This window comes from Hypanus sabinus, chromosome 10 (assembly GCF_030144855.1).
Source record: "Hypanus sabinus isolate sHypSab1 chromosome 10, sHypSab1.hap1, whole genome shotgun sequence".
NCBI classification, from domain to species: Eukaryota; Metazoa; Chordata; class Chondrichthyes; order Myliobatiformes; family Dasyatidae; genus Hypanus; species Hypanus sabinus.
In genome coordinates this window covers 156,835,564-156,848,012 of record NC_082715.1, presented here as the reverse complement: position 1 = coordinate 156,848,012, position 12,449 = coordinate 156,835,564, and the positions used below count along the sequence as shown (strand labels likewise).

General features: G+C 51.1%; 1 protein-coding gene across 1 annotated transcript in view; it reads left to right on the top strand.

The window, feature by feature from the left end:
• LOC132401264 (glutathione hydrolase 5 proenzyme-like) overlaps positions 1–10,845 on the top strand; it is a 195,785-nt gene extending 184,940 nt beyond the window's left edge. Inside the window, exons 10-12 of the mRNA XM_059983296.1 lie at positions 1,583–1,704; positions 6,960–7,070; positions 7,303–10,845. Of these exons, the coding sequence (XP_059839279.1) occupies positions 1,583–1,704; positions 6,960–7,070; positions 7,303–7,461 (392 nt within the window). The 3' untranslated portion in view covers positions 7,462–10,845. The remainder of the gene's footprint in view (positions 1–1,582; positions 1,705–6,959; positions 7,071–7,302) is intronic.
• The last annotated feature ends 1,604 nt before the right edge of the window (positions 10,846–12,449 follow it).

Here is a 12,449-nt window from a genome sequence, read left to right as displayed (position 1 = left end):
TCCTATAATTCGGTGACCAGAACTGTACACAATATTAAATTTGGCCTTACCAATGCCTTGGACAATTTTAACATTACATCCCAACTTCTGTACTCAATGCTTTGATTTATAAAGGCCAGCGTTCCAAAAGCCTTCTTCACCACCCTATCTACATGAGACTCCACCTTCAGGGAACAATGCACTGTTATTCCTAGATCTCTCTGTTCCTCTGCATTCCTCAATGCCCTACCATTTACCCTGTATGTTCTATTTGGATTATTCCTGCCAAAATGTAGAACCTCACACTTCTCAGCATTAAACTCCATCTGCCAACGTTCAGCCCATTCTTCTAACTGGCATAAATCTCCCTGCAAGCTTTGAAAACCCACCTCATTATCCACAACACCTCCTACCTTAGTATCAACGGCATACTTACTAATCCAATTTACCACCCCATCATCCAGATCATTAATGTATATGACAAACAACATTGGGCCCAAAAACAGCCTCCCCTCCATCTTCACTTCTCGTTACCTCAATAAGGTAGTTGGCCGAATCAGTGACCCCACCTATTCCTTCATATTCTCCCTTCTCCACCCTCCCAACAGGCAGAATTTGCAAAACCTCGAAAGCATGTCCCACCGGCTGTAGGACAGCTGTCCTATGGCCATTGAATTGTTCACGACAACACGTCCCACCGGCTGTAGGACAGCTGTCCTGTGGCCATTGAATTGTTCGCGACAACACGTCCCACCGGCTGTAGGACAGCTGTCCTGTGGCCATTGAATTGTTCGCGACAACACGTCCCACCGGCTGTAGGACAGCTGTCCTATGGCCATTGAATTGTTCGCGACAACACGTCCCACCGGCTGTAGGACAGCTGTCCTGTGGCCATTGAATTGTTCACGACAACACGTCCCACAGGCTGTAGGACAGCTGTCCTATGGCCATTGAATTGTTCGCGACAACACGTCCCACCGGCTGTAGGACAGCTGTCCTGTGGCCATTGAATTGTTCGCGACAACACGTCCCACCGGCTGTAGGACAGCTGTCCTGTGGCCATTGAATTGTTCGCGATAACACGTCCCACCGGCTGTAGGACAGCTGTCCTGTGGCCATTGAATTGTTCGCGACAACACGTCCCACCGGCTGTAGGACAGCTGTCCTGTGGCCATTGAATTGTTCGCGACAACACGTCCCACCGGCTGTAGGACAGCTGTGGATTTGTCATCTTGTATGATAAGCTGGGCCATGAGCTCAAAGTCTGCCTCTGTATGACTCTGCAGCTTATTTCCTGCCTGTGCTGTCCTTGTTCTGTAGCTGTTACACTTTATTCTACAAAGTGTTATTGTTTTCCCCTGTTGGACTGATGTGGTGAAATATTCAGAATGGATGGCATGCAAGCAAAGATTTTCACTGTGGAACAATAACTTAGCGATTCCACTAAAGGCTGTGTTTGAGGGAGAGTCGCTGGCTCATCATCCCCTTTAATTCAATAACTCTCTTCCTCTCAGTTTCCATTTGGCCTTTGATGATGTCACAGGGGCAAGGGGAGGTGAGGTGGCAGATCAGGAGTGACTGATGGTTCCGCTTTCTCTTTCAGTTCCAGACCAGCGGCATCCCCCGTCCTCCATGACTCCCACGATACTGCTGTCGAAGGACAAAAGCTCCATGCTGCTGGTCGGGGCAGCTGGAGGCAAGAAGATCATCAGTGCCACTGCTCAGGTAAAAGGTGATCTTCAGCTTTATGGACTCAGGTGGGCCTGAGGCGGGACTTCAGGCCTGCGTTCCGGAAAGTGCTCGTATCCCAGATCGAATTGTGCACATCCGGCCTCTGGCCTCTTGGACGTAATCAGTGGCCGCAGAGTGTCCGTGTGTTCATGGTCTTCTGCTGCTGTCGACTCTTCGCTTCAAGGCTCAGAGTTGTTTTTCTGCACACCGCTGTTGTAACAAGTGGTTATTCGAGTTACTGTCGCCTTGCTGGTAGTCGACCATTCTCTCTCAATTTTACTCACTGAACTGCCACTCACTGGGTGTGTTCAGTTTGTTACACCATTCTCTGTAAACTCGAGTGTGTTGTGTGTGACAATCTGAAGAGATGAGCAGTTTCGAACCACCCCGACAGGAGCCAACAACCATTCCACAGTCAAAGTCACTTAGATCACATTTCTTCCCCGTTATGATGTTTGGCCTGAAATAAACAGAAGTTAATTGTGTGAAAGAGAGACAGTGTTCAGACACCTGATGACAGACGGGAAGAAACTGTTTCTGAATCGTGGAGTGTGTCTTCAGGCTCTTGTCCCTCCCTCCTGATGGTGGTAGTGAGAAAAGGCCAGGTCTGCAGCTCCCCGTGTGTGCACTGGAGCTGGTCAGGGCTCTGTCCGCAGTACACGCACATCTGTGAAACCTGCATCAGTTTTTGGTGTCCTACCAAATCCTGCTGGCTGAATGATCCCTGTGGGTACTCTGGGAAACGCTTGTGTCCAGGATCGAGGGATGCTCGTTCGGAATGGGAGACATACCCCACTGCAGGCAATGGGGAGGTTAAATCCCACTGATTGACCAGCCTGCTTGTTTGCTGCCTGTAACTCTGCTGGTGTTCACGGTCCCGTCAGTAGCTCAGTTTTCACTCCTGTCGGTCGTGCAAGTCCCGGGTGCCGGCTGAGGAACAGTGTAAATAAATAAATAGACAACACTGTAAACTCAGCTGTAAATTCTTCATTGCTGTCTTCAAAACAGTTTTGTTTGACCAGTTACTATTGTTAGCCCTGATCTGAACCTCCAGACCTGGAGGACCCGTGGACCACTCCTGGTCTGTCCTCTACCCTGTGACCTGTTTGGCATGGGTGACCCCACCAAGGGCTCCAGCCGGCACAGTCCTCCGGATCACTGAGCCTCCAAACCACGACAAGGCTGTGCTCCTCTGGCCGGACCTGAAGTGAAAGGGGAACATTGGTGGCAACTGCCCGGAGGGGTCAGGATTGCTCCTGACCTTCTGATAATAGTGGGAGCCATCAGGGGAGAGGAAAAGTCAGATGGGGGAGTGGGTGATCCTGTGTGGATGGAACCAGGAGGTGGAGTGTGAGGCAAGTGGGTGACGGGACGAGTGGATGTCATGAGAAGGAGATAAAAATGGAGTCACCCACCTCTCCACTGTCAGTCCGATGCAGGATCCCCCACAGACGCTATGCAACCCTTCCAAACAAGAAATTTTCAAAGGGAAGAAGGACACTACTGTGGCTGACATGTGAAGTCAGAGCCAAAGTAAAATCAAAAGAGAGGGCATACAAGGAAGCCAGAGCTAGTGGGAAGATAGAGGATTGGGAAGCTTTTAAAAACTTGCAGAAGGAAACTAAGAAGGTCATTAGGAAGGAAAAGATGAATTATGAAAGGAAGCTGGTGACTAATATCAAAGAAGATACTAAAAGCTTTTTTAAGTATATAAAGGGTAAAAGAGAGTTGAGGGTAGATATAGGATCAATACAAAATGATGCTGGAGATATTGTAACGAGAGGTGCAGAGATGGCAGAGGAACTGAATGTGTATTTTGCATCAGTCTTCACAATGGAAGACGTCTGCAGTATACCGGACATTCAAGAGTGTCAGGGAAGTGAAGTTTGTGAAGTGAAAATTATAACTGAGAAGGTGCTCAGGCAGCTTAATGGTCTGAGGGTGGATAAATCTCCTGGACCTGATGGAATGCACCCTCAGGTTCTGAAGGAAGTAGCTGGAGAGATTGCAGAGGCATTAACGATGATCTTTCAAGAGTCAATAGATTCAAGCATTGTACTGGATGACTGGAAAATTGCAAATGTTATTTACTCCGCAATTTAAGAAGGGTGGGAGGCAGCAGAAAGGAAACTGTGGACCTGTTAACCTGACGTTGGTGGTTGGGAGGTTGTAGGAATTGATTGTTAGGGATGAGATTACGGAGAACCTGGAGGCACGTGACAAGATAGGCCAAAGCCAGCATGGTTTCCCGCTTGACAAATCTACTGCAATTCTTTGAGGGAATTACAAGCAGAGTAGACAAAGAAGGCGCAGTAGACGTGGTATACCTGGATTTTCAGAAGGCCTTTGACAAGGTGCCAAACATGAGGCTGCTTAGCAAGGTAAAGAGCCCATGGAATTATGGGTAAGTTACTAGCTTGGGTGGAGCATTGGCTGGTCGGCAGAAAGCAGAGAGTGGGAATAAAGAGATCCTATTCTGGCTGGCTGCCGGTTACCAGTGGAGTTCCACAGGGGTCGGTGTTGGGATCGCTGCTTTTTACGATGTATGTCAATGATTTGGACTATGGGATTAACGGATTTGTGGCTAAATTTGCCGATGATACAAAGATAGATGGAGGAGAGGGTAGTGTTGAGGAAACAGAGAGTCTGCAGAGAGACTTAGATAGTTTAGGGGAACGGGCAAAGAAGTGGCAAATGAAATACAATGTTGGAAAGTGTATGGTCATGCACATTGGTGGAAGAAATAAATGGACAGACTATTATTTAGATGGGGAGAGAATTCAAAATGCAGAGATGCAAAGGGACTTGGGAGTCCTTGTGCAAGATACCTTAAAGGTTAATCTGCAGGTTGAGTGGGTTGAAGGCGAATGCAGTGTTGGTATTTGTTTCTAGAGGTACAGAGTATAAGAACAGGGATGTGATGTTGAGGCTGTATAAGGGATTTGTGAGACCACACTTGGAGTATTGTGTGCTGTTTTGGGCTCCTTATTTTAGAAAGGATATACTGACATTGGAGAGGGTTCAGAGAAGATTCACGAGAATGATTCCAGGAATGAAAGGGTTACTGTATGAGGAATGTCTGGCAGCTCTTGGGCTGTATTCCCTGGAGATCAGGAGAATGAGGGGGGATCTCATAGAAACATCCCGAATGTTAAAAGGCCTGAACAGATTAGATATGGCAGTTATTTCCCAGGGTGGGAGAGTCTAGGACAAGAGGGCACAGCCTCAGGATAGAGGGGCGCCCCTTCAAAACAGAGATATGGAGAAATTTCTTTAGCCGAAGTGTGATGTATTTGTGGAATTTGTTGCCACGTGCAGCTGTGGAGGCAGGTCGTTGGGTGTATTTAAGGCAGAGATTGATAGTTTCTTGATTGGACATTGATTGGACAAAGGTTACAGGGAGGAGGTTGGGAACTGGGGCTGAGGAGGAGAAAGAAAGATCAGCCATGATTGAATGGCGGAGCAGACTCAATGGGCCAGATGGCCTAATTCTCCTCCTCTGTCTTATGGTCTTGTGGTCTAACCCAGTGTGCTCCACATTCCGTTATCTGCAGTCCCTTGTGACCCCAGGAAGCAGACCTCAGCGTTGTAACTGACCCAAAACCAAGTGATAATTCCATCGCATCCTTGGCCTCATTGCTTTCCGACGTGTGCCTGAGTGCAGTGTGTCAGTACCAAGGCCTGCCCCTAGTCCTCTGGAAGGAGGTTCATTGTTCAGATGCTCCTGGAGAGGGTTACAGGTATTTCTGAGAGACCAAGGGGTTGGGGAAATGCCCTTGGGGCAGTTGGAAACCGTGGTGCAGGGACCGAATGAACTGGGTGAATGGTGAACTGGCTCGTGGCAGGCCTGAGAGAGTTGGCTACAAAGGGACGCAGTGTGTCAGCTGCTGAGAACACAGAGCAGAAGAGCAACCAGGAATGCCCAGCGAGCATCATCTGTGAAACGATCACCAGAAGCTCTTCACTTTGAAAACCTCTCAGCCCAACTCGACTTGTCAGTTGTTTATGCTTGTGTTTTCTGCTCTGTCACTGTGTGACCCACCTGCCCTCTGATCCTTGACCTGGGTGACCCACCTGCCCTCTGATCCCTGACCTGTGTGACCCACCTGCCCTCTGATCCTTGACCTGGGTGACCCACCTGCCCTCTGATCCCTGACCTGGGTGACCCACCTGCCCTCTGATCCCTGACCTGGGTGACCCACCTGCCCTCTGATCCCTGACCTGGGTGACCCACCTGCCCTCTGATCCCTGACCTGTGTGACCCACCTGCCCTCTGATCCTTGACCTGGGTGACCCACCTGCCCTCTGATCCCTGACCTGGGTGACCCACTTGCCCTCTGATCCTTGACCTGGGTGACCCACCTGCCCTCTGATCCCTGACCTGTGTGACCCACCTGCCCTCTGATCCTTGACCTGGGTGACCCACCTGCCCTCTGATCCCTGACCTGGGTGACCCACCTGTCCTCTGATCCTTGACCTGGGTGACCCACCTGCCCTCTGATCCCTGACCTGTGTGACCCACCTGCCCTCTGATCCTTGACCTGGGTGACCCACCTGCCCTCTGATCCCTGACCTGGGTGACCCACCTGCCCTCTGATCCTTGACCTGTGTGACCCACCTGCCTCCTGATCCCTGACCTGTGACCCACCTGCCCTCTGATCCCTGACCTGTGTGACCCACCTACCCTCTGATCCTTGACCTGGGTGACCCACCTGCCCTCTGATCCCTGACCTGGGTGACCCACCTGCCCTCTGATCCCTGACCTGGGTGACCCACCTGCCCTCTGATCCCTGACCTGTGTGACCCACCTGCCCTCTGATCCCTGACCTGGGTGACCCACCTGCCCTCTGATCCCTGACCTGGGTGACCCACCTGCCCTCTGATCCCTGACCTGTGTGACCCACCTGCCCTCTGATCCCTGACCTGTGACCCACCTGCCCTCTGATCCCGGACCTGTGACCCACCTGCACTCTGATCCCTGACCTGTGTGACCCACCTGCCCTCTGATCCCTGACCTGTGACCCACCTGCCCTCTGATCCCTGATTTGTGTGACCCACCTGCCCTCTGATCCCTGACCTGGGTGACCCACCTGCCCTCTGATCCCTGACCTGTGTGACCCACCTGCCCTCTGATCCCTGACCTGTGTGACCCACCTGCCCTCTGATCCTTGATCTAGCTGCTATCTGATGTTTTGTTTGTGTGACTGTCTTGCCCTCTGATGTCTGACCTTTTGCCCTTTCACCTGCAGGTTATTATGAATAAATTATGGTTTGGGCTGAGCCTTGAAGACGCAATCAATAAGCCGAGGATTCATGTGAAGACTAACAATTCTCTGCTGTTTGAAACCAATTCTGATCCGGTACATTTCTGGATTTCATTGTCAATCAGGGTCACCTTGGGGAAGTGGATGCTGGTGTTGTGGTGGGGGAGTGGGGGCATGGGGCCAGAGGATGTAGGAGGGTTAGGGTGCAGATGTAGGGAGGGGTCAGAAATATCTCAAGGGTCCACTTTTCTAACTCAATGGGGATCTGGGAAACCTCCCTATAAGCATGTGACTAAAGGCACCTTTTTGTCCACTTCTTCCTGCACAGGATGTGGTGGAGGCCATGGCGCAGAGGGGACACCAGATGATACAGACGGAATCAGAGCTGGATAAGTTGCCATCTGTTGTCCAGGGAATATTTCATGATCACAGCTGCATGGAGGCTGTGTCAGACCCCAGGAAGCTTGGAAAAGCAGCTGGAGACTAGTCTGGAGATCTGGCCGGGAAGGGACAGAGCAGGGGCTTCTGCCCGGATCAGCCTGACCCCTCCCACTGGCCTGAAATCCAGACCCTAACAATCGAACTGTGACTGGTCTCAGAGGCAGCAGCGCTGTGGATACTGCTGTGCAGTACCCGTCCTCAACAGAAAGTAACATGCAACCAGAGCAGGACTTTGGGGAATGGGGAAGGATTGTCAACATTTCAGATCAGGAGTTCCCCAATATGGTGCACACGTGTCGTAGCAGGGCTGAGGACGAGGTTGAGGGGACTTTGTACCTAGCTGCCGGATGGGGAAACACCCATCTGCTCAGCTCTGACCCCTCACCACCACTGCCCTCCGATTATCCATGTGCTCCTTCCCCTCCCCGCACCGACCTTTCACATAGTCTCCTCCAGTGCCCGAGCTCCTGCACAGGGGAGCAGGTGTGTTGCATCCACCTTGCAGAATTCCCAGTTCACTTGGGATGAGATAAACAGACGCTGGAACTGTGACTGGGACCTGTAGCTCATTCCGCAGACCAAAGCCCCAGGACCACCCACCGCCCTCCAGTACGGCCCAAGGGAATGTCTACATATCCAGTGATATCTCTCAACCTTTACAAATCATATGCCATACTGTGCCCACTATTTATCAGCCATAGATAACTGCAGCACCAAATAGACAATAGGTGCAGAAGTAGACCATTCGGCCCATCCAGTCCATGCTGAGCTATTGAATCTGCCTAGTCCTATCATTCTGCACCCGGACCATACCCTTACCATCCATCAGCCTATCCAAACCTCTCTTAAACATTGAAATCCAGCTCATATGCTCTACTTGTTCTGGCATCTCGTTCCACACTTCTTGACTCTTGAGTGAAGAAGTTTCCCCTCATCTTCTCCTTAAACTTTTCACCTTTAGCCCTTAACCCATGACCTCTGGTCGTAGTCCCTCCCAATCTGAGTGGAAAGGCCTGCTTGCATTCACCCTATCTATATCTCTCATAATCTCCCCTTAATCTTCTACATTCCGGGGAGTGAAGTTCTAACCTATTCAGTCTTTCCTTATAACTCAGGTCCAATAGTCCCAGCAACATCCTGGTAGATTTTCTCATTTCTCTTTCAGCCTCATTTACAGCTTTCCTGCAGGCAGGTGACCAAAACTGCACACAACACTCCAAATTAGGTCTCACCGATGTTTTATACAACTTCAACATAACATCCCATCTCCTGTGCCAATGTGCCAAATGCTTTCTTTACAATCCTGTCTACCTCTGATGCCGTTTTCAATGCATTCTGGGCCCGTTTTCCCAGATTCCTCTGCTCTGCCGCCCTCCTCAGTGTCCCACTGTTCACTGTGTGAGACCTACCCTGACTGGTCCGACCGAAGTGTGACATCTCACGCTTGTCTACCTTAAATTCCATCTGACACTTCTCAGCCCATTCTTCCAGCTGATTCAGATCCCTTGGCAAGCCGCGATGGCCTCCCTCCCCGTCCACTACTCCTCCCATCTTGGTCTTACCTGCTAATTTGCTGATCCGGCTTACCACATTCTCATCCAGATGACAATCACTAACCGACCCAGCCACATTCCCTATGGCACTCCACTAGTCGCAGGCCTCCAGTCAGAGAGGCAACGGTCCACTACCACTCTCTGGCTTCTCCCACAAAGCCAACGTCCAACCCCATTTGCTACCTCATTCTGAACCCCGAGCGACTGAACATCCTGGACTGCCTCCCATACGGGAGAGACCCTGTCAAAGGCCTTACTAAAGTCCATGTAGACGACATCCACTGCCTTGCCCTCATCAACTTTCCTGGCAACTTGCTTGAAAAACTCTGTATAAGATTGGTTAGGCGTGACCTACCACGCACTAATGAGTCCCCTATCTTCTCCCCGCTTTCCTTCAGTGTTGCAGAGGCAGACTCTGTGCCAGGGACCTGACTACTGTGATTTTCCTCTATTAGGTCACCGTCCTCCCCCCCCCCCCCACCACGAACAGGATCCAAAGTGATATGCCTGATGTTGAGGGGGATGCACCCCTTCCTCCTTCCCGGCTGTCCTCCGGCCTCCCTTGTCCTGCACCTTGGGTGTAACAGCCCCTCTATCTACCCTGTCTGAAGGTCTGCGATCACACCGGGTGAGTGTGTGCGGTGGGTAATCTGTGTCCAGGAATGGAGTGCCAGCTCCCACTTCAACTCGCCGTAGTGGAGGAGTGCGACCAGCTGTTCTCGGCTTTTACAAAGGGTGCTGCTCACCCCTCAGTGGTCCTGTCGGTCAGGTTTACTGCTTCAGTGCCAGTGCTGTGTGCTTTGCCCGGGATGGGGTGCTTGCTGACAAGCAGACGCATCGTTGAGAGTGATGGGTGGGCACAGCGCTGACGGGCCCTGGTTCACCTTGGGCACCTGCGGGAGACGACTGCTCAGGCAGCACCTCACCCGTGAGAAGAGCCTGTGGCCCTGCAGAGCTCCCTCTGCGGGGGGCTCCACCGGAACACGGGCTGATGGTGGTGCTGCCCGCCGGAAGAGCGGGGGCGACTCAGTGAGGACTGCGCGATACCGTCATCCCATCAACTCTTCCGGTGTTCAGTGGGTGGTCCCCACCTCCTTGCCGAGGAGGGAGCAAGGATCTATCCGATCAGTCACGGGAAGGAGAGGGGTTCCAGCAGTGTCAGGACAGAGCGTGATTGAACGACGCTGAGAACGTTAAGCAACTGGAACTGACACTGGATTAACGTGTGGAAGTGATCTGCCTGAAGCTGCTCAATGCTTGGATTTCTGACTGGGGAAGAGAAGCTGTGACCTCCGTGTTAGAGCGGGTGAGAAGTATCGCGGGCGACGCCCAGAGGCGGGTGGGTGGAACACAGGTTGGAGCTGTGCTGATGTGCCAGCTGTTGGCAACACTGAATTGAGGTAATCAGATCCCCTGAGAGTTTTACTGTACATACTATGCATAAAAGGTATTTTTGGGAATTTAGAATGCCCCTTCAAGATGTGATGCCAGCACACTGTCTCTGTGAAGGAAAATGCATGGTCACAGTCAACTGTTGACGATAGAGCTGGGTGTGACTTCTACATCAGTTACAGCATGTGAAATCAAATATACCGAGTGTGAAGCATTTGTCAGAATGTTTTGTTCAAAGTGTCCGCCGCTGCTGGACCATGTGTTCTCCTGCACAGACTCGGTCTGTGAATTTGTTCCTTCCTATAAACGTTCTGTTATTAATGATGTGAGGAATTCTCTCCTTCTGGGAGCTATGAGGAGCCAAAGCGTCAAAGCATGGAATCTAATTCTCTGTCCAGTGTTTATAACTTGTTTAAACATTTTTACATTAGCAACTGAGATTGCACTCAAATGTTGATATTAAACTCATTTTGTTACAAATACCACCCGTGTGTTTGCCAGTGCTCTTTGACCTTCACCCAATGGCCAGCCATTTCTGTTCACCCTCCACTTCAGCCACGGTCACAGTTAACAGTTACCCCACCCAGTCAATGGCCTCATCTGCCCAGGATCAAGGAGATACTTCCATCAGTTGCCAAGAAAAGTGTTTCCGCTGGTGTGGTGGGAGCTACGGAGAAAACGAGAGAAGTTAGGGTGGAGATGTAAAGAGCAGAGGGGAGGAAGCAGTTTAAAGGAGATGTGTGAGAGGAGGCTCTTGCGGAGAGAGAGGTGCCCGGAGCCAGGTACGTCAGGTGTGAACACGACTGGGATTTGGACTGCGCGCCGACAGATGGATTGGTGACGGGCCGAGAGGTTTGTTTCTGTGCCGGGCCCAGGCGGTGCACGTGAGTGGGGGAGATGCTTCAGGACAGGGTACCCCCCTTTCACCGAGCACTCGGTGGGGAGCAGGCTGACGTTCAGGATTGAAAACGAAAGCTGCGGGCCAGCAGTGCTGACAACATCACGTTGCTCCTGGAGAAAGACTGGTTAAACAAAACTGTTACAGAAGCAGCAATGAAGACTCCTTCCACATCCTGTGTCTCCGCCCGGAACCTGCATGACTGACTGTAGTGAAAAGCAAGCTACGGCCAGAGGCGGAGGACCTTCATTGCTGCCCTAAGCGCCAGTGACTTAACGGTCAGTAGATCGATAGGCTGTTCAAAATGGCTGTTGTGTCCAGTGTGGTAGTGTAGTGCGTAGTGCTTGTTGCTCTCGCTTTCAGTTCCACCACTGGCTAGCAGTCTTGCAAAAAGGAGAACTGAATGTGCAAGTCTCTCCCGGCCAGTGCACAGACTCTCCACCAGCAAGCCTCATGTGTCATACGATGCGACACATGATGCCCAATGGACAAGGGAAGAAGAAAAAATATTCTGGGTGGGCACACTATTGACTTCTCCCTTCGTACAGTAAAATGGGCTGTTGAATCACAATCACCCTTATTGTCATCTTTTATGACAGCGATGCTTCACTACCAGATGAACTCAGCCTCTTGAAAGGGAGAATCTAACTACGGCTGTGAAGATCCCAGCTGCACCCGGTGACCCTGTCGTCTCGGTCTCAGACGCCGACGTCAGGCTGTTTTTCAGGAGGGTGAACTCCCGCAAGGCGGAAGGCCCCGACTGAGGCTCTGAAAACCTGTGCTGGCCAACTGGGAGGAGTATTCAAGGACATTTTCAACCTCCCGCTGCTTTGGGCGAAAACTCTCACCTGCTTCAAAAATGCGACAATTACACCAGTGCCCAAGAAGAATAATGTGGGCTGCCTTAATGACTATCGCCCAGTAGCACTCACATCGACAGTGATGAGATGCTTTGAGAGGTTGGTCATGACTAGACTGAACTCCTGCCTCAGCAAAGACCTGGACCCACTGCAATTGGCCTATCGCCACAATAGGTCAATGCCAGACGCAATCTCAGTGGCTCTCCACACTGCTTTAGACCACCCGGACAACATGAACACCTACGTCAGGATGCTGTTCATCAACTATAGCTCAGCATTTAATACCATCATTCCCACAATCCTGATTGAGAAGTTGCAGAACCTGGGCCTC